Source organism: Rasamsonia emersonii (genome assembly GCF_000968595.1).
Source record: "Rasamsonia emersonii CBS 393.64 chromosome Unknown ctg1118621760413, whole genome shotgun sequence".
Classification (NCBI taxonomy): Eukaryota; Fungi; Ascomycota; class Eurotiomycetes; order Eurotiales; family Trichocomaceae; genus Rasamsonia; species Rasamsonia emersonii.
The window spans coordinates 13,739-33,957 of NW_013563019.1; the positions used below are offsets into that span (position 1 = coordinate 13,739).

At 50.5% G+C, this 20,219-nt stretch overlaps 6 protein-coding genes across 6 annotated transcripts; 3 read left to right on the forward strand and 3 right to left on the reverse strand.

Moving 5' to 3' along the window:
- Positions 1 to 633: 633 nt before the first annotated feature.
- On the forward strand, positions 634 to 2,312 carry T310_6468 (uncharacterized protein; the record flags this gene model as incomplete). The annotated part of the gene is made up of 4 exons (XM_013470704.1): positions 634 to 996; positions 1,066 to 1,094; positions 1,155 to 1,881; positions 1,995 to 2,312. The coding sequence occupies 4 exons, from the start codon at positions 634 to 636 to the stop codon at positions 2,310 to 2,312; spliced, it is 1,437 nt and encodes a 478-aa protein (XP_013326158.1).
- A 1,042-nt stretch (positions 2,313 to 3,354) lies between these two features.
- Positions 3,355 to 4,859, forward strand: T310_6469 (Auxin Efflux Carrier superfamily; the record flags this gene model as incomplete). The annotated part of the gene is made up of 3 exons (XM_013470705.1): positions 3,355 to 4,484; positions 4,538 to 4,718; positions 4,773 to 4,859. The coding sequence occupies 3 exons, from the start codon at positions 3,355 to 3,357 to the stop codon at positions 4,857 to 4,859; spliced, it is 1,398 nt and encodes a 465-aa protein (XP_013326159.1).
- Positions 4,860 to 5,550: 691 nt separating this feature from the next.
- On the forward strand, positions 5,551 to 10,069 carry T310_6470 (uncharacterized protein; the record flags this gene model as incomplete). Its single annotated transcript, XM_013470706.1, has 10 exons — positions 5,551 to 5,716; positions 6,171 to 6,474; positions 6,685 to 6,738; positions 6,926 to 6,941; positions 7,546 to 8,540; positions 8,603 to 8,724; positions 8,856 to 9,154; positions 9,214 to 9,694; positions 9,756 to 9,903; positions 9,961 to 10,069. 10 exons carry the CDS (start codon positions 5,551 to 5,553, stop codon positions 10,067 to 10,069), a joined length of 2,694 nt encoding a protein of 897 aa, XP_013326160.1.
- A 1,132-nt stretch (positions 10,070 to 11,201) lies between these two features.
- T310_6471 (Inositol polyphosphate phosphatase) lies at positions 11,202 to 15,181 on the reverse strand (the record flags this gene model as incomplete). The annotated part of the gene is made up of 6 exons (XM_013470707.1): positions 11,202 to 11,277; positions 11,343 to 12,010; positions 12,070 to 12,329; positions 12,385 to 12,644; positions 12,676 to 15,050; positions 15,134 to 15,181. The coding sequence occupies 6 exons, from the start codon at positions 15,179 to 15,181 to the stop codon at positions 11,202 to 11,204; spliced, it is 3,687 nt and encodes a 1,228-aa protein (XP_013326161.1).
- A 1,806-nt stretch (positions 15,182 to 16,987) lies between these two features.
- Positions 16,988 to 18,024, reverse strand: T310_6472 (Proteasome endopeptidase complex; the record flags this gene model as incomplete). The annotated part of the gene is made up of 5 exons (XM_013470708.1): positions 16,988 to 17,318; positions 17,390 to 17,777; positions 17,830 to 17,882; positions 17,935 to 17,941; positions 17,994 to 18,024. The coding sequence occupies 5 exons, from the start codon at positions 18,022 to 18,024 to the stop codon at positions 16,988 to 16,990; spliced, it is 810 nt and encodes a 269-aa protein (XP_013326162.1).
- A 404-nt stretch (positions 18,025 to 18,428) lies between these two features.
- Positions 18,429 to 19,761, reverse strand: T310_6473 (uncharacterized protein; the record flags this gene model as incomplete). Its single annotated transcript, XM_013470709.1, has 8 exons — positions 18,429 to 18,670; positions 18,725 to 18,946; positions 19,069 to 19,275; positions 19,328 to 19,378; positions 19,481 to 19,499; positions 19,530 to 19,563; positions 19,614 to 19,661; positions 19,754 to 19,761. 8 exons carry the CDS (start codon positions 19,759 to 19,761, stop codon positions 18,429 to 18,431), a joined length of 831 nt encoding a protein of 276 aa, XP_013326163.1.
- Positions 19,762 to 20,219: the final 458 nt, after the last annotated feature.

Genomic DNA, 20,219 nt, shown 5'->3' on the forward strand with positions numbered 1-20,219 from the left:
TTGGCACCGGTGGCGTGGTTGGTTTCTTATCTCCTGTGGCGAGGTAAAGAGAGAGAAGAGATCAATCATCGGATGCCTTACGACTTTCTTATCAGATCCTTTTGCCTACGAGAAGATTGTTTGCCTACGAGAAGGAAGATTGTCGGATTGCACGGAAAAGTAATTTGTTTTCAAGGTGAAGAACATCGCAGCTTCTATCTATCGTCCGCATCAAGAATACAAACACGGCTTTACCACGAATATAAAAGGTAAAGACACCAGAAGAGCATCGTGCACGTGCATCTTCATTTATCGCGAGACATAGCAATAATGTTTACAATTACAAGCATGTGACTGGAACTGTCCCAGCCGGCTGCCCCGTTCCAGAGAACCGTCAACCTAGTGTACCACTCAACCGTCACCAACCCCACCAGCTCTCTCCACATATATTGACATGGACCTGACTTGTCGATGCAGAAGAGCTCTGCAAGAGATGACCAGTCTGATGAGACCATCATTCGTTTGACGAGTTGTCATTTTGATCAAGGGAGACAATTGATAACACATCTGATATCCGGAAACCGGTGTCTAATTCAATGACTCTCGTCTACAAATAAAAGAGTCAGACCGCGATCTTCACACTGGCCAAACAAGATGGACTGGTTCTTCCCCGTGTGGAAAAATAGCGGAGAGACTCGGACGTACTGGGGACGGACGATTCGGTGGACACCGCTCCATCCATCCGCGGAAGTCCTGCATCGGCTGAAATTCACCTATGACAGCCTGGCTGATGACTGTCTTGAACGGCTGAATGCGATCTCGCCGCCGAAGCGGAGAATGGCGGGCGAGAATGTGGAGCGAGACCTGTATGCACTTCTACGGGACAATGCCTCCAAAGATGACAGGCTCCGGGAACTGTGGGACCAAGTGAATACCGTTCCGGATTGGGTCGACTGGGAGCAGATCGAAAGAGGGCAAGAGATATTCTATCGATATGGGATGGCGAATTTGAGTGCGGTGAGCTGACATTCTCTTATACCCGTTGAGGATCGTCGTTGATCGATGCTAATATACAAATGCGTATAGCTCCCTTTTCAGAGTCTTATAGGTGGAATGTGAGTTGCAGACATTTCTCTTTTAAGATACTCCAAAAACTAATAGTTGTTTTATACCAGGGGAGCAGGACGGATTGCTGAAGTTCTAGTTCGTACGGGTGGCTTTTCTCCCAAGGTGGCTCGACGCCGACTATTCGAGACCACGCAGTATGTGTTAGAGGTAACCCGCTCACTGGATTCCATCAAACCTGGAGGCGATGGCCACGCGTCCTCTGTACGAGTCAGGCTTCTTCATGCCGCTGTCCGGCAGCACATCACCAAGCTGGCGCAAAGGATACCCGACTACTGGGATATGGAGAGGTTTGGCGTGCCGGTGAACGACCTAGACTGCATCACCACCATCTGCGCCTTCTCCACCGTTGTCATCTACCTGGGTCTGCCGCGGCAGGGCATCTGGCTCACTGACCAAGAGATTGCCGATTACGTCGCTCTCTGGAGACTGGTTGGTTATTACCTCGGGACACCCACGGAGCCATTTGACAATGCAGAAAAGGCGCGTGCATGGATGGAGTCCATTCTTATATCGGAACTGCAACCCACAGAGACTAGCCAGGTCCTGGCGAGAAACATTCTGCTGAGTTTGGACAATAACTACCCTCTTTATGCGTCGAGGGAATTCATGGAAGCCCTCGTCCGGTGGATGAATGGCAACGAACTCTCTGAAAGACTTGGCATGAGGAAGACATGCATGTTCTACTGGATTCTAGTTGCAGGATATTGCATGTTCATCGTCACCATGAGCTACGTTCAGAAGATCTTCCCAAATGTTGACAAAAACCTCATCTCGGTAAGTCAGATTACATGACATTTGCATAAGGAATTGTTTCAATTGCTGCATTTCCACATGTGACCAGCGACAACATCCGATCTGTATTTCAGATCTAACACGACACCTTTTAGATTCGCCGCAAAAGTTATTACAGGCTCATCATGGACGAGAAGCACGGACTTGGAAAAGAGACAAAGTTCAATTTCAAATACGCGGGCGAGAACACCCTTGATTCGCTCAGGCTTGGAGAGACTGTCAGTCGCAACGGTAAGAAACGAGGCATTGAGACGACAGCCTACATAGGCCTGATGATCGCTGGTATTCTTATGGCCATCGTTGGATCTCTCGCCACACTGCTGTTGGGGAATCCGTACGTGAAGCAAGCCCTGCTGAGTATCGGGCAGCAGACCGGGGCATATACTGCACGTCTCAAGATCATGCTTGCGTGATTTACCTATTCGCCGTGTAGTTTTATTTGATATGTATTGATAATTTGGACCGTCGTATAGTAGATAATGTACAATATTGTAATTGCAACCAATCATCATCATCATCAGGATCGTTGTTAACCAACGCCTTCACACCGCAAGACTGCGCAGCGCCAGGTACCTAATTCTGTGTAGCCTTCCAATCCAGTTTATCCATTGGTAATTTCCACTAGATAAAGGCATCAAGGCAGACTTGCATCGCAAGCAAAAGGCAACAACCAACACGACAGACGTGACAGAGGAGCAACGTCAATAAATAGCTGGCTCCTACCACTTCCCAACTTTATCTAACCTACTCGTCCAGTCTGTTCGCCTTGTGCCAGCATTTGTCGATGGAGTGAGTCGTGGAATTTGTCTGGATGGTACTGTACATACAATTCAAAACCTGGAAATTCTTACGTTAGTGGGAGAAAAAATAAAGAAAGATTCGGAATGGGGACATTTCACGATGCACCGTTGATCAAGGAGAATGAGCATCCGATACTACCCCGTGCAGTGCAAAAGAGGTGACGTGCAAATTCTTATACATTCAATACAGTCGACTCTGAAGATATGGGCATATTCGTATGCACCACTGGAAGGTTCCCCACCGAGAAATTCAGTCGAGTGTTACCATCTTTCACAGATGCGATATACCCTGCCCATGACGTCAGGGCAGATAACTTTCCGACACAAATATAACGGCCTATTGCTTACTTGCCTAGGTAGGTACCTAAGTACTTAAATACCCGCTATTCTCGATATTGATATATTGATATTATACACGGATTTAAGTTGAAGATCCCATAGGATACGGTAAGGTGCTGGTAGGTATTGCTCGCGTGCATCATTTCCGGTTCCTGCAGGTTCTAGATCACGATGATGCCATCCGTCCGTCTCGTTCCTGGGAAGCTACAATTCCAAAAGTAAATATTTCATAGCATATCATTATCTAAGAGAATTGTATTATTTTTCCCTTTTTCGTTCATTTATTTTCATCTATATATATTCTTCTCTTGACATCATGATAGCAGGTGGTAATTTTGCCAGCGGTTTACTATCTCCCTTCCTCGGCGCATTGCAGGCCTGTATCTCCGTTCTGCTCACGCTATGCTACGGCGTCGTCGCGCGGAAGGCGCAATTGATCCGTGAGGGATCGATTAACGATCTCTCGGGTCTCTGCGTCAAGGTGTTTTTGCCGGCTCTCATCATTATCAATTTGGGCTCTCAGCTGCATTTGGGGAGTGTCTTGAATTATGTTCCTGTTTTAAGTGAACAAACACACTCATTCTTTTTTTTAAGGACCATGCTAATGTTTAGGTATACAGTATGGTCCATCCTATACGCCTCGCTGTCTGTCGTTCTCGCCCACATCGTCACAAAACTGCTGAAGCTGCCACCATGGGTCACACCCGCATGCGCGTTCAACAACACCACCTCCCTGCCATTACTCCTGCTCCACTCCCTGAAAAGCACTGGCAGCCTGGATATTATCACCCCCGAGGGCCAGTCCACTCAGGAAGCGATCGATAGAGCTCAGAGCTATTTCCTGGTCTGCGCCGTCACCACCAAGACCATCTCCTACGCCGTCGGACCCCGAATGCTCCGGGACATCGAAGACGAAGACCAGCGCGACCAGGGGCAGGACGAGCGTCGTGATGAAGGAAGAGATGGAGAGCAGCAGCAGCAGCAGCCGCCGCAGCGCCGCCCAACCGAAGAGGAGATTGACGAGCAGACATCTCTGCTGCCGGGCCCCGCGCAGAAACTCCGTCATCAGGTCGGCAGCCCGATCAAGCGCGCGGCCAGATATGTCTACTCGTTCTTCCCCGAGCGCGTCAAACAGGAGCTGACCTCCGTCGACACCGGGTTCGTCGACGTCGCGATGGTCTGCACGATCACGGGCGTGATACTGGGGCTGGTGCCGAAACTGCACCGGGCGTTTTTCAACCCAAACGACGAGGGCGGCATCTTCAACGCGTGGCTGACGTCCAGCATTGAGAATCTGGGCAAACTCTTCACCAGCTTGCAGATCTTCATGGTCGGCTGCAAGCTGGGTGTCAGCTTTGAGAGGATGAAGCGAAGCAAGAACTCGGGGAAGGTCCCTGCCCGGGCGATTCTCACCGTCTTTATCATTCGATTGATTATTTGGCCAGTGTAGGCACCTTCCCTGTTCTTGTCTATCTCTGTTGACACTGGAATTACCACAGAATCAGTATATCCGTCATCTACAGTCTAGCCCTGAAGACACAACTCCTTCGAGACGACCCAATGCTATGGTTCACCATGATGGTGATGCCAGCTGGGCCGCCGGCATTGATCATCTCAGGACTGGCGGAGCTGGGGAAGGTGTCCGACATTGAGAAAATGGCCATTTCCAAAGTGTTGGCAGTGAGTGACCAGTACACTTAACTACATGGTATAAAATCTGACTACATTTTCTAGATCATGTATGCCTTGTCGCCATTCATCTGTTTCACCATTACGGGAGCTCTCAAGTGCTCTGAGGCGGTGCTCAAGTCTAAATCTTAGTTGCAATTACTAGCTATGTGCATTCTTATAGATCTTTTGCATTATTGTACAGAGTAGCAATATGCATGTAGTCCTCTTCCTCTGAGGTCAGCAATCAGTTGACTTCGTACGACAAACTATAAGATTATCTCCTTTCCTCGGAGAAGAAAATGGTAGAGACTTCTGCGTCTAAATACTTCAGTATTACTGACGATTCAAATACTACATGTGAGAAACGCATAAATAAATATGTTCAATTAATTCATCATAAGATTAGGCTCCAGTATATGATCCTCCAGTCGATCGTATTGCTGCATTTATTTCTATAGAAAAAAGCCGTGTCAATCAGCACCCGTCACCATTCACCAGAAAATCACCAGTTTCATGGGGCGAGACTCAAGGACATACCCCGCAGCCATGGCAAGCACAGTTATTGCTACAAATACAGTTGCGAGCACCGGTGCAAGGGCAGTTGTCGGCTCCACAGTTGCAGCCCATGTTGATCGACGATGGAAATAATTTTTTTAATTTATTCAAGAGAAACGACTCCCGCTCTGGTGAATTGATGTGATTTTTCTGAGAAATGGTTGTCTTGCCAGGAAAATGCTTCCCTGATCGCCTTATATAGACACCGTGGCGGAGATGAGCGGCATTCCGTACCGTGGAAAATCCGGGGAAAAGTGGGTTCTTGGCCTGGGCGTCTGGGATCACCATGTCGTCACTTTGTCACATACGGAGTATAACGAGGATTATCACCAACAGGTCGCTGGGGGGGGGGTGGTGGTGGTGGTGGCGACAGAAACCAAACCCGACGGACGGCGAAGAAATCCGAAACAAAAACTTAGAACCTCTGGGGCAAAAGCCATCTCATACTTGCCGTAAGTGTAGAGTATTGTCGTTGCTGCAGGGGTCACTGGCGATTATCACTGCGTCGTGGGCGATAAACTGAAAGTCGATTATTATTTCATCGCCATCCATTCGTTCATGCGGCAACTATCAGCATAAGGCATGATCAAGTAGGCAATAATGCCTTGGTGACACCGTATGTAAGGTCATCGGCTGTTCTCATCGATGATGTAATCATCTTTCCGACATTTTTGGCACCGATAGACGGACCTGATTGGAGTAACTGCAAGAGAATCATCACCACGGAGTCAAATTCACGGGTAAAAGCCCAGGAGCCGTGGCTGCTTGTGATGGCTTTCGTCAAAAAGTATGGATCGTACTAGAGCCCGATCGGTCCGAGGAGCACTGCAATGAGGCAGGACAGCCTGCGAAGTCAGGCACGTAAACAGCCAACTTGGACCAGACCAGATTCTGAACACTGAACAGCGTATTACTCTGTACTCGCATGCGCTGGCCGTGACAGCCAGCTGGAAGGACGACGTGGAGGCCTGGCAGGTGACCGTGCTGGTCCCGTGCCCACGACGGCTCCTTCCGCAATCTCTGCAAACTCGGCAATTACGCCTCCAAACGGCGGTCAGGCAGATGAATGGCCGGATTCTCTCTTCTGGATCCGCTCTCGTAGTCCTCGACTCTCATGTAGTCTCTCATGTCCCCAAGTCACAAACCCCTCCGATAAGCTCCTGCGTTCAGGTGACAGGCTGGGCCGGGACGGAGAGCCTGAGGGCGTCTGGTTGGTTCGAGAGAGCCGATCACTTGCGATAGAGGACTTGTCGTGGTCGTTCATGTGCTGCTCTCTACTATGAGCCCATCCCATGCCAACTGTGCGTCAGTTGTCGATTAGCAGTCCACCAGGGACAACCAGGAATTGCCAGCTCCGACTTGCAGAAGAAACAGCGGCCAGCTCAGTGTTCCACTCCTCCTTGATCTTGCTTCACGATAGGTCATTGGCTCCAGGAAACGCTACTTCTTCCACTCTGAGGCCCGAATCCACTCTGTATGATGTGCAGAGCGCTGTTACATGTACTGTACATGCATACTCGATGGTTGTTCTTGTAGTCGCTAGCCAAAGTTACCGCATCTTCACTCTAAGTCTGATCACGCAGATACCCGTACTTGACAATCGAGGGACAGAGAGAGGCAGGAAGAGTATACAGAATAATGAAGAAATCACACTTTCCTAGATGCAGACTAGGCTTCGTACGTATCGTAAATTAGAATGAGTAAGCCTGCTGTGCGGAGGCAGCGATAGCAGGCGCCCCACGGCCCGCCAGGCACCCTGAGGACCGATCATCGACCAACGACGCCTGCCGCAGCTCAACCTCACCTCCATCCGCTCCTCTCTATGTCGTGCTTCCCCCGACGCTCTCTCCCTCCTTGGAATCCTTTTCGACCCTGATCCACCCTGGAGTTCTCATTCCACCTCCTGCTTGGCCCTCCCCCTCCCTTTTGCTTCCTTCTGGTCCGGGGTTGGCCATCGTCAAAGCTCCCCTTGGCCCGTCTCTGGCACTTAAGGCGAAATCGGCCTGATAGTGATAAGAGCTGATCTGACTGCACCAGCCTTCGACAAGCTCCTCCACACAAGAGTCCCCTTCGACTCACACAGAATCTACCCCATCCAAACAAATATACTTTTTTTTTCTTTCTTCTTTTTTTTCTTTCTTTTGCTCCCAAGCTCTGGTGAAGCAGCTAATCGACGCCATCTCTGACCTGTGTGGCTAGCTCACTACACTCAAACCAGCAGCGGCAGTGCATCTGACTCTCCTCTTCTGGTCCCACGCCTGCTCCCCTGGTTCTTTTCCAGAGCCAGGCTGAAGAGCAGCTCTTCGTATTCGACCTGGCAAACCACCCTTCGCCGTATATACCCACCTCCGTCGCCCCCGACCGCCCCGACTCCCCTATCACCCCCGGTTCTGCTGTTCCATCCTCCGCAGATAATCTGCCTCATCAGCGTCCAGAGAGCCGCAACAGTCACCCGGGTTCGAGTTCGGATCAAACAGTTACCTCAGTGACTCCTTCGCACTCCCGTCGCCGTCGCCGCAGCGAAACGTCCTCCCAGGATCCATCGGATAGCAGTACGACCGGAGAAGGGAGTTCTGGCCGGGGGCAATCTGCCAGTCACAGGACATCGGCAGATCATCACAGCGTTCAACAACACGGCCGATCTGAAGGCCACCCTCCGTCTCCCAAGCGCAGGCGCCTGGCAAATATGCGTTCCGATGGTGGTGCATCAGCGGCGAGAGCAAACGGCCGGTCCGACATCTCAAATGGCTTGGCCACGTCGCCCCGGAGGAAAGCTGCCATCTCTGGCTCGTTGAACGGGTCACATTCGACGTCAAACGGACAGTCGCAGACGAATGGATCCGTCAAATCGCCCGCCCCGACGTACTTTGGCCACGATCGAGAGGAAGTGACGAGGATCTTGATTCAAAGTTTATACGATTTAGGTTACCATGGTGCTGCGGCCACGTTAAGTCAAGAAAGTGGCTACGAGTTGGAAAGTCCGGCCGTTGCAGCCTTCAGGAGTGCTGTGCTTGAGGGACACTGGGCGGAGGCAGAACAAATATTGCTAGAATCGTTCCGTCCCGACGGTGGTGGTGACGGAGATAATGCTTCTTCGAGTTGGAACAGGTTGGCACTGGTGGAGAACGCAAATAAGAATGAAATGCTGTTTTGTCTCCGGCAACAAAAGTTTTTGGAGTTGTTGGAGGCCCGGGATGTCGGAGCAGCCTTGATGGTCCTCCGACAGGAACTGACCCCTCTGAACTACAACATCCCCCAACTGCATGCTCTTTCGAGGTGAGTTTTGTTCTTCTGAAATCGTCCGTCTTGGACCGCCCACTGATATCGTTGCTCAACAGTCTTCTAATGTGTCCTCCGGAGCTCCTGCGGGAGCAAGCTGGCTGGGATGGATCCATCCAGCAGTCCAGAGAACGGCTGTTATCTGAACTTTCAAGTGAGGTTCCCCCGGTTACATTTGAGGGTTGGTAGTTGCTAACTCTCCTGAAGAATTTATATCGCCCTCGGTTATGATACCGGACCACCGTCTGGCTGTCTTGCTCGACCATGTCAAGCAAAACCAGATCAACCAATGTCGCTACCACAATACTTCAGCTCCGCCGTCCCTATATTCCGACCACGTGTGCGATCGAAGCGACTTCCCGCTCCAGCCGACGATAGAGCTCACTCGGCATTCGGATGAAATCTGGTATGTGGAGTTTTCGCATGACGGATCCAAGTTGGCAACGGCCAGCAAAGACCGCAGCGTCATCATATACGACACCTCCACATTCTCCGTAATCCACAAATTTTTGGAACACGATGAGCCGGTCGCCTACGCAACTTGGAGTCCAGACGATTCCAAGGTGATCACGTGTTCTCAAGATAAAAAAGCCAAAGTCTGGGACATCGAGGTAAGTCAAGGAGACTGGCCACGCGATGCCTGGCAGGATGGTTTGCTGATCTGCTTCAGACCGGGCGCTGTCTCCTGACCATTAATAATCACCGAGAACCGGTTACGGCAGCGGCATGGGCTGCGGACGGCCAGTCGTTCGTAACCGCTTCTCTGGACGATAAGTCGCAGCTGTGCCACTGGAGCATGCAGGGTCACATGTTACATACGTGGCCGGGAGGTTTTAGGGTCCAGGACTGTGCCATCACGCCAGACGGGACACGGTTAATCGCTGCCGATGAGAAGGGTAAACTTCATGTCTACAACCTTGCAACATATGCGGAAGAATATTGTCTCCCGTTGAAGAGCAAGTCCACCTCCGTCACCGTCAGTCGAGACTCGAGGTACATGCTGGTGAATCTGGCCGAGGGTCAAATACAACTGATCGATATCGAGACAACGGACGTGGTCCGTCGCTTCCAGGGTCAAAAGCAAGGAGAATTCGTGATCCGCAGTACATTCGGAGGCGCTACGGAGAACTTTGTCGTTAGCGGTAGTGAAGGTAATCGACGGTTCCCTAGCGAAGTCAGGGGTTTTTCTTCTGCTGACCACATGCACACTAGACTCCCGCATCTACATTTGGCATAAAGAGAACAGCAATCTCGTGGAGGCCTTGGAAGGTCATATCTCTGGGTGTGTCAATGCCGTGTCCTGGAATCCTGCTGATCCGGGCATGTTTGCATCGGCGGGGGATGACTATATTGTGCGAATGTATGTTGACCTGGCCATCGTTATCTTCGGAAATTGGGAGCTAATGATCTTGTATAGCTGGACTCGAGACCCTCCCAACGCTGCTGCAGCCCAGGGGAAACGGAGAATACCGTCGTCTAATATGATGGCACGCACGAGCGCACTCCGGTCGACGACAAGTCTTTAAACAAGACCATCTGAGATGATTGGCTATAGGTGACATAGGTTCTATATGAATTTGTTCCTCTAACTCAGCAGTCATCCATACCATCCTGGCTTGTCTGTCTTGTCTGTCTGTCTTAAGATTGCATATGTTCCGAAGCATACAATGTGCCATATTTTTCTTAAACGCCCCCCATTATGGAGTTCGAATTCTTTTTTTTCTTGCTAGTATTTTCGATAAAGAGGGCGGAGAGATCCAGCAACAATATATCTCGATAAGATCATATCACATTCTTGCCTGGTTATCTGTTCCGTTCTGTTTCGTCTTGTATTCACTCTTGCATCATCATCACCAGCAGCGGCAGCAGCATGGATCGATCGATCGACCGTCCCCCTTTTTTTGTGCACATGATTTCAATTTTCCTATTCTCCGCCTCACTCACCATCATCAGGGTTCATGGTGGATTGAACCGAATTGAATAAGCAACGATACGATAGCACGACAGGATAGGATAGGATAGGAAGGATAAGATAGGATAGTGGTAGGTAGGATAGGCTTTTTTCTTTTAATATCCAAGCTAAATAAATGAATTATTAAATGAACTGAATATTATTCGAAATGGCTAGCAAGCAAGCAAGCATCATGTAGTAGTCTGTGTAGTTGAGTTTTAATTTAATTGGGAATGGAATATATCAATCACATGTATTTCTTCTATCTATCTATTGCTTTGTTGATTGATTGTATGATTATATGATTAGGTAGTATTATATCATGAATTAATTCATCATAAGGTCGTTCGTATACACAGATAGGCAGACAGGCAGACAGGCAGGTAGACAAACACATAAGCTTGATGACTGATGTTATTTATGCCCATGCCCATGCCCATGCCTATGTCTTTTTGTTCTTGTTTTTGAACCACCAACGAAAACGACCAGGAAAAAAAAAGAAAAGTCACGACGCCACGCCAGGTGTGGTACAGAGCAGAGCCGAAATAGAAAAATAAAAGAGGAAAGGGAAAGAGGGATTGAAGAGGGTTGGGGAAAAGAAAAAAAAAGGAAAAATAGGCATAGTCGAGACGAGTTCAAGGCATGATGTGAGAGAGAGAGAGGTGAGGGAGGTATGTATGAATCGCGGGCAAAAGTTATTTATTTATTTATTTGCCGCCAGAAGTGATGAGTTTTCGAGCCTCGTCGGGTTTTATCCCGAGGACGTTGACGAGGTATTCGATACTATAAATGATAATTAGCAACAAGTTCTGCACGACAAAAAAAGGATTGATTGTCCGGACACTCACCTCGTATCACAAGCCAATCTTCGTCTCTCCTTCGCAAATTCCTTCTGGCACGCCTCCCAGGTCGCTGCTCGCTCCTTGGGAGATATCGTCTTGACTCGCATCTTGAACAGAGCACTCACCGGGCGATGGTCTGACGCCCGCACTTCATGCCGCCGATACTCCAGCTGCTTGATCCTTCCCACGCCCCGATACAGCACCCGATCGCACCAGGCCGGCGACCGCTTCTTTTCGCTCGAGTCGTACTCGTCCGAGCCAACATCATACTTGTACGTCGGTGCGAAGGTGATGGGTGCCTCGTTGAATGAGCGCAGACGGAAACCGGGATTCTTCCGCTTGGACGCCAACAGCTGATCCCTTTCCAGCAGCTTCGGGAGGTTATTCTGGCGAACCGCTTCAATGACGACATTGCGAGGCATCGAGTCGATCCGATAGTTGAGATCTCCATTCAGAATGCAGATCTCGTGGTCCAAGATCATCGTCCCATCACCGCCCCCTACGAAAAGATCGGTGCGCGCCGTGAGGCTATGCTCGGCAGGGAGCGACTCGCTCTCGAGAATGGCAGCAATGTCGTTGTTCCGATGCGCCGTCTGTGTTTGACCAGCTGCCAAATGACAGTTGATGAAGCACAAGGAGCTGTCATCAAGCACGAATCGAAGGATCAAAGCACCCTAATGAAATGAAATTAGATCTGGGAACGTACTATCGATCTCGAACTGTATCGACATACCTTATTTCCATGTAATCCACCCATACCCCGTTTCACCTCGGCCGAGCTGATGTTTCGTACCCTTTGTCGTTCCTTCTGTTTGATGAAGACACAGGTAAACAATCCCACCATGTCCGCCGCATGAAGGAGTACATATGGCTCGTCAATGGGCATGGCATCGTTGATACATGCAGCCAGGTGGTCTCTCCACACCCGATATTGCCGGCTCATATGTTCTTTTTCATGATTGTCCCGCTTCTTGCTTCCCATGAGCAGGCTCTCTAAACTGACGTCAGTATACAGGAAAGCACAACGACCTAAGAAGGGACAACGCACTAGCTGTGATCTTCTTATTCTCCAGGTCTACCAGCTCTTGGAATCCGAAGACTAATATCTCGGGGGGATTTTCAGGGTGGATCGCATCGTAGATAAAAGGGCTGTTGTGCAAATCACGCGGCACCGAAGCCCCCGCGTTCCACGTCACGATGGAAGCTTGAATCTCGCGGAAATTGCAATATTCGACGTCCCTGCTCTGCATCCTCATTTCTGCCCTGAAGTGAGCAATGTGACCCCCACAATGAATAGGAATATGTGTGCTAGAACCTACCGAGCCAGTCGTCTTCTAACATGCCATCCCAGAAACGGAGAAAGTTATCCGTCCCCAGAGAGGTCACTTGAAGACGATTTATTGTCCACACGCTACTTGGATCCATGATAATACCGCAGACAGGGCTCTCATGCGCACGCCAATCCTTCTTCACAGTCCACGGATTGGTAGAAATGTCATAGACGTAGATCATTCCAGTCATATATCCGGCCCAGAGATAATCCCCCACCATCGCCAGAGAGTTGATCTTGTACACGCTCACGTTCACAGAGGCCAGGCAAGTGTAGTCAGACGAGGAATAAACGGTGACCTTTCCATCCGCATGGCCTAAATACACCCGTCCTCCATCTTTCGTCGTGTGAGTACCTGAGGTGACTTCGCCGGTATGGTTGGCGCCCAATGGTCTTTTCAAAGCATGAAAGGACTCATCGCGCGCATTCGGTCGATAAATCCGTACCTCCTTGCCAGTGGCGAGCCATAGGTCATCACCTACCACCATGGAAAATGTGTGACCTCGTGCTACGCGATCGTGGGTATGGCAGGGACTGTATTGGAGGTTCGGCGTGCCTGTTTCGTCAGGAGGCCACACGAGCAGTCTTCCTTCATCATCAAGGGTCCACATCTCCTTCTTGTGTCGAAGTACCTTGATGACTTCCCGGCGTGAAGGGTATGATCTCGAGGAGACAATCGACTGCGTGTTGATATCGACCTCATGCAGTTCTCCGATATTCGTACCCAGCCACAGCCGCGTGCCCTCGTCTTCGAGACCTCGGCCAGGCTTGAACGCCACCGATAGCACCTTGACGGTCTCTCCGTGACCTAGGCTCAATATCTGTTCGCCAGTCGTGACGTCCCATACCCTCGTCAAGTACCCTGTGGTACAAACATGCTTCCCACAGACATCAAATTCGCGGGTGTCGTACCTCGTCGCTATGGACACGGTCCCTGTTTTGAAAACCGGCGGTCGTCGATTTACCTGGGAAGAGTCCGGATAGTCCGTCCGAGGCACCGGCGTATCTTCCGGCACGTCCTCCTCGTCCGAATCATCTGGGCCTTGGCTTTGAGCTTGCTGCGACGACATCGAGGTGGTATATTTTGTGTCGCGTGAGAATGGAGGTTGACGAGATCTTGGCGTCTGCGGGTTGTCGGTAGCCAACTTGCCACTGACGAAAGATGTGTTCCTACGAGGCGGAGGGGCAAATTGCGGATTCGTCTCAATTGGGGGAACCCGGTTCACAGAAGTGGGCTTGGCCGATCGCGATGGCAGATCGATTGAGTTCCTGGAAGGGATCTCAGGCTGCCTGGGTTCCGAAACACCCACCGCGCTGACAGGGCGTGCACGGAGACCATCCCGAGGAGGTAGACTAGGTCGATCTTCGGGATGATCACTGGTCACCAGCTTCTGGCTAGCCAAGGCAGGGTCACGAGTATCGCGATGTTGAGCAGCTGGTCCGATCGGCGGTTTGGTGTCCCTGGAAGGCTCGGGAACGGGCCGTGGCCTTGCAACTCCCGGCTCTCTCGCATCCACGGATCGTGGCACCGACTGGCCTAAACGGGGAGACTTCTCGGCAGGCGGCGGCAGAGAGAGAGGCTCGGGGGACAGTCGAGAAGGTATCGGAGGCTTTGGTGACTTTTCCGGTCGCGTGCTTTCAACTCTGGCTGACGGAGGTCTTTCAGGGCTGCTCGGAGGTGTACTGAAGGGAGAAACTCTGTCATCGAAAGAGCTGCGTTCATGCGTTGCTGCAAGCGCTCCTCCCTCCAATTGGGAGATGTTTGCGGGCTTCGCCGGTATCTTTGGTTTCTCTGCTCTGTTAACCGGCGGCGGAACTGAGGTGCTTTTTGCTTTCCCGACCGGGGAGACCTCCCTCGCTGGACGAGGGGCATCGACGGAACCGCCAGACGGAGAGTTCGGTGTCTTCGGACGGGAAAACGAACGAGACGGGCTCTGCCATGAGGCAGATTTGGGAGAGACATCCGAAGCTCCGCGATTCAGTGAAGACCAATGCTCACCGCCCTGTCGAACATCGACTCCACGAGGAGGGGAACGAGGCGAGTCCACCGTCAGAACAGGGGTCAGATGCGGCGAAGATCCAATCTGCATGGACATCGGTCGAGAGTATCTTCGTCCTCCTGACGACCCATTCCGGGTCGCCCCAACGGGCGCTCCATTGGAAGACCCGGATGATGTCCCCGTTTGCTGGTTCTCAGTCGCAGTCCAAGGAGATCGTGGGCGAGGCAGGTCCAGCGAAGCACGCGCAGCAGGTTGCGAAGCATCCGGTTGATCCCGCGGTTTTAAAAATCGAGGCGCGCTCTCACGCGGCGCACTAGGCCCGTTCGACGGCTGTCTGGAGTTCGCAAGGCCCTCGAAATGGGATAGAAGGGATGATACTGGCCTCTGGGATTACAGCCAAATGTCAATACACTGATATCAAATATACAAGTAGCATGCTAAACGGCAGGGACGAAAGAGGAACTTACAATAGGGGCATCGTCAGTGCCTTCTTTCTCCTTGCTTTTCTCATCCATGGCCGCGAGGAGAAGTCTGGCGCAGGAAAGAGTGAGACAGCCAGCTCATATGTCGCGGATCCCTTGGTTTCCCAATGCCCTTTTTAGCAGATGTTGTCGGGTTCAAACAGGCGCACGCAGATCGAGTGTCTCCGAAACGCGGAGACGTCGGTGAGAGCTCAACACCAAGGCGTCGACGCAGAGGTTGGCAGAAGAGCTCGTCAAGGCTGTGAAATATGGCGCCCCGGGAAAAGCAGTCAAGTGAAAGTCAAGTCTGGTCACCGGGCACAGAGGACATGACCAAATCGTCAGTGGCTTGGAGGGGAGGACAATGTTTCGGCACGCCGGCGGGACAGGTGATTCTTAGTGATCGTCAGAGTATGGGGTCTGTAAGTATCGACCCTGGCAAACGTTGGAAGTAGCAGGAGCAAAAGACAGAAGATCCTGTCGACACTGTTTGAACGGGCCCAGGAAATGGGGGCGATAGGGTCTTTCCAGGGCGTCCGGGGGTGAATTGTGTCGTGGGATAGAGTACAGGAGAGCTCTGGAATACGCAGCGCCGGGATGTGTCCTTCGCCGTCTCCAGACTGCCCGGCAGGGTTAGGTTAGGCTTCCCGCGCCGCCGCGCGGAGCAACGCTCTTAGTTGGCTTCGAGATCGGCTCAGCTGCAGTGCACTGCAGAACCACGCCGATATCCTCTGATCTAAACACTGGTCAGTCTGATTTTAATTTTAATTTCAGAGAGACAACATCACAATGTGGTGAGTTCCCGGTGCAGCTGCCATACCTTCCCCACCGCAAAATTTCTCCATATTCTTCAAGACATGCGGGCTGACTGTTCTCGTGCCACCGCCAGCAAACACATCCTCAACGCCCAGGTGTCCATCCGGTCCCCGTGCTGTACGTGACAGATCTTCTCGCGGCTCTCGTCTGTCGTCGATAGCAGATTAACGATGCCCTGAACCGTAGGCCGGAAATGGTTCGACTGCGCCGACTGCCACAGGGAGCAGGAAGATCATCCTCTACTGAAGTCCTTTGACATGGTATGTCTGAGAGACGATCCGTGAAAGCCGTTGAGATCAAGTCGTCCTGGAGCGAGTATGGGCAAGAGTAAAATACTGAGAGAAATCTCCTCCGGGGGTAACTTAGACGTTTGCATGCAAGAAATGCAAGAAATGTTTCCGCAAGGACGCATCGGATTTTGAAGAGAGGTGAGTAAAAGGGCAATACAATATCCAATCTGCTCTCCAAAGGTCCCTACTGAGTCGACATTTTGTGAAAATATAGTGACGAGTACTGCCCGCACTGCGATAACCACTTCGTCATCGAGGCCGTGACACCCAAACCCGCGCTGCAAGTGGAAGGCGAGGACGCACGCGTTGATTCGAGGTGTGTTATTTCTAGCAGATCTTCTTCTGAGATATTTGTACAGCACATAACTGACGTCCAACAAGAATGCTCAAGGATGACCGTATACGTGGACATGCGGAGCGGTCCATCTTCAACGTCAAGGATGCGGCCGACCGGCTGGGTTAGCCTCGCCGTGAACTCACTGGTCACGATGATACGAAGCTTTGAGATTTTACTACCGGTGCCCTGGGTGCCGGGGCGTTTTTGATGATTGTCTTTTCTTACGAGATATCCCCGAGTACGACATATCGAAGAGCAGATGTAAATAGGTCGAGCACCATGACAGCATAACACAGCGGCATATCTTGAGAAGTCTTTTCTTTTTCTTTGATGGAAGAAAACAAAGTTTCGTAAACCATAAAAGAGATCCTTGTAGCCTCTACAACGCCCACTTCAGAAGTCGAACAGAACATGCATCTAGCTCTCAGACCCCTCACCGCCGCCCCGCGTTAATATGGCAGCCGTGCCCGTCCCAGGCGTCCGCCCAGTCTTCTTCTTAGCGGCTTCTTCCTGTTTCTCGACCTCGATGCTCTTGACGTATGACTCGATCTGCTCCGTAGGGAGCATCTCCACAGGCTTGCCAGGGGCCATGATGGCGATCTCAATATTCTTGGCTCCCGTCTGCACCACCTCCAGCAACGACTTGATGGTCAACTGAATGGTGGCCTCGCGATCCATGTCATCCTTGTAATTCCTCTCGAGAAACTCTCGAACAGTCTTGCTCGACCGGCCAATGGCGTTTGCTTTCCTAGGGGGTCGTCAGCTTCGTGAAGAGAGAATTTCCCGTAAGCGTAAGAAGAGACAGCACCAAAGCCTTACCATGCAGAGTAGATTCCAGATGGTTCCGTCTGGTATAACCGGGGAGTAGTGTCGCCCTTGTCAAACCCAACAATCAAGGTACTGATTCCGAACGGTCGAACACCACCGCTCTGAGTGTATCGCTGCTGCACGCCAGCAACATATTTCGTGATGTATTCAATAGTCACGGGATCCTCAACTGTCAGCCGGTGCGACTGGGCCTCCACCCTGGCCTTGTCGATAAGGATTCTGGCATCGGCGTTCAACCCGGCGAAAGCAAGGCAGACGTGCTTGTCGATCAAGCCGATTTTCGAGGGAGTGATTCGAGTATCTTGGAGCTTCATTGCCGATCGCTTCTCGCATCCTAGAACGACGACATCCTTGCCCTTAACACCCACCGCGCAGGTCCCTAGCATCATCAGCATCCCCACTTAAGCCTAACGGATCGCGCCAACGCATACCTCGCTTGACAGCCTCCAGAGCATATTCGACCTGAAAGACGTGCCCATCGGGACTGGATTGAGGTTAGAGATTGCATTCTAGAACTTGATAAACGGCCATTTTACCTGAAGACTACTTTATGTTAGAAGGAACGTCCAAACGGGTGAGCGATGAGCTATCCTACCTGAAAGAGCTCTGTCGTATCCCGAGGCCATTTTAGACAGGAAGAGTGGGCGGGGCCGGTATGAAGCTCAGATGCGAAAAGAGAAAAGTAAAAAGTAAGGCAGATATAAAAAAAATTATTGCAGGGATTGAGAATCGGGGGCAGCTGTGAGGTCTGGAGTAGTTGGGGAGATCCGGCCAGCTGCTGATGACAGATGCTGCCCGGGGACGCGAAGCCCGCGGCTGCCTCACAGATGCGGAAGCGCCTAGCCGCGCGGTTAATTCTTGCGCGGCAACAAACACTATGAAATTGGATAATGGCATCCACCTCTCTTTACTCACTGGTATTCTTTTTAAATGTCAGATGGTTTTATCTAGAATACTTTCTGTTGTTTAATATCCTAATCTTGATATGTAATTATGTACCGTATTATTGGATTATTCTGACTTCAAATAATTATGACTTCAAATGCTCTCGGATCATTTCAATGACCAATGCATTCTGTTCCAAATGAACACTGTGGTTCGCATTGCTGACGACCTCCAAGCGTGCCCGGGGAATCCGCGAGGCAATGAATTCCGACTGCACTGGTGGACAGATCCAATCCTTCTCCCCAACTATGACCAATGTCTTCGCCGTGATCTTGGGAAGGTCGTCGCGATAGTCAAAGAATTTTTCTGGCTCGGCATATAGGTCGTCTGGCAAAACAAAGAATCAGTCAACATGTTGAGGAAACTGTTCAGAGTACTGACTGCTGACTATGGACTCGGCAAAGAAGACCGTGTCCAAGTTCTTCTGCAGTGCAATGTTGGCATCGAACTTCTCACTGTACAGCGGTGCGGCAGCATGCATCACAAGACGAAATTCCAGGTCGCTGTCAAACCGACCGAAGATCTTGTTCCGCAGCATCTCGACGGACAACCCGGGCGCCTTGTGGAGTCTTTGTTCGAGTACTTTGATGGCTTGCTCTTCGTCTGAGAAAATGAGTCAACACATACCCACAGAATTCTAGATAGAGTCAGACTCACGATGATAAGAAGGCGCCGTGCCTCGTAAAATCAAATGGGAGACATGCGAGGGGTATTTGATCGCATACCGCTGCGCCAAAAACCCTCCGAAACTGCCGCCACAGATAATACAGGGTACTGTTGGGCCTGCAAAATGCCTTCGATATCCTCCACGATTTGCGCAAAGGTATATGGCTTGGTTCGGGAGCTGCGACCATGACCTCGAAAGTCAAAGGACAAAACGCGATACTGATCCGATAGAGGAGAGTAGGCTTGGAAATCAGAAGTATGGTCGCCTGTCTGCTGTCAGATTTTTTTTGTCATACTTCGCAGAGAAATGACACTTACCAAACCCTCGTCCACCATGCAAAGTGATAATCAGAGGAGCGTTAGGAGGTCCTTTCAACCGGTAGGCCAGTCGAGCATTGTTGATATCGATATATTCCACCATGGTTTAACACTTGATTGATACAGCCTTCAAAGGAAGAAGAGAAGATTTACGTGAAGACGTAGATAAGCACTGTTATATCAATAGATCTTTCTAACACACTGCGCAATAGGTGGAGCAATTCACCTCAGATCGACTATCCTATCCCGACACTTTTTATTATTAACCAAGTTGGGAAATGCTTACCGGGGCTGGCCCGACTGAAGGCGGGGTTTCGATTGTATCGGTTGGAAACTAGTACCAAGTATTTACAAATATCTGCTAATATAACCTATTTTTTAGATAATCCATAGGATTCCTTGCTGGGAAGAATCGGCATTGCTTACAAAGACATCTTGATGTAGGGTTCTGATTGAAGAATCTGATGAAATGGACGAATAATTATCTAGGTGCTTGCTTGGTTGAACTAGGGAAGAAGATAATACTGTATCTACCTAGGTAAAAAAGATGCGCCTTATTGGTGGCAAACTATGCCGAAAGGGAAACAGACAGCAGACGGAGGGGATATCCGAAATTGATCTTTGAATTATATAGAAGAGAGGGCACCGGTGGCTGTTGCAGTAGTTTCGGTGACGATTATTATATAAAATAGCAGTGAGTGTTTAGTTGCTGTTATCGAGAGAGGCCTGGATGTATGAACTACTGCATAAGCTTCCCGTTGCATCACACTGATACACGCACGAAAAAAAAAACTCCCGCAGCAAAACTACACTCCATGCAGTCAGTCTTGACATTGTCCCCATAAAAAATCAGACTAAGAAGTCAGCGATCGACAAGGGCAGAGAAGAGAAG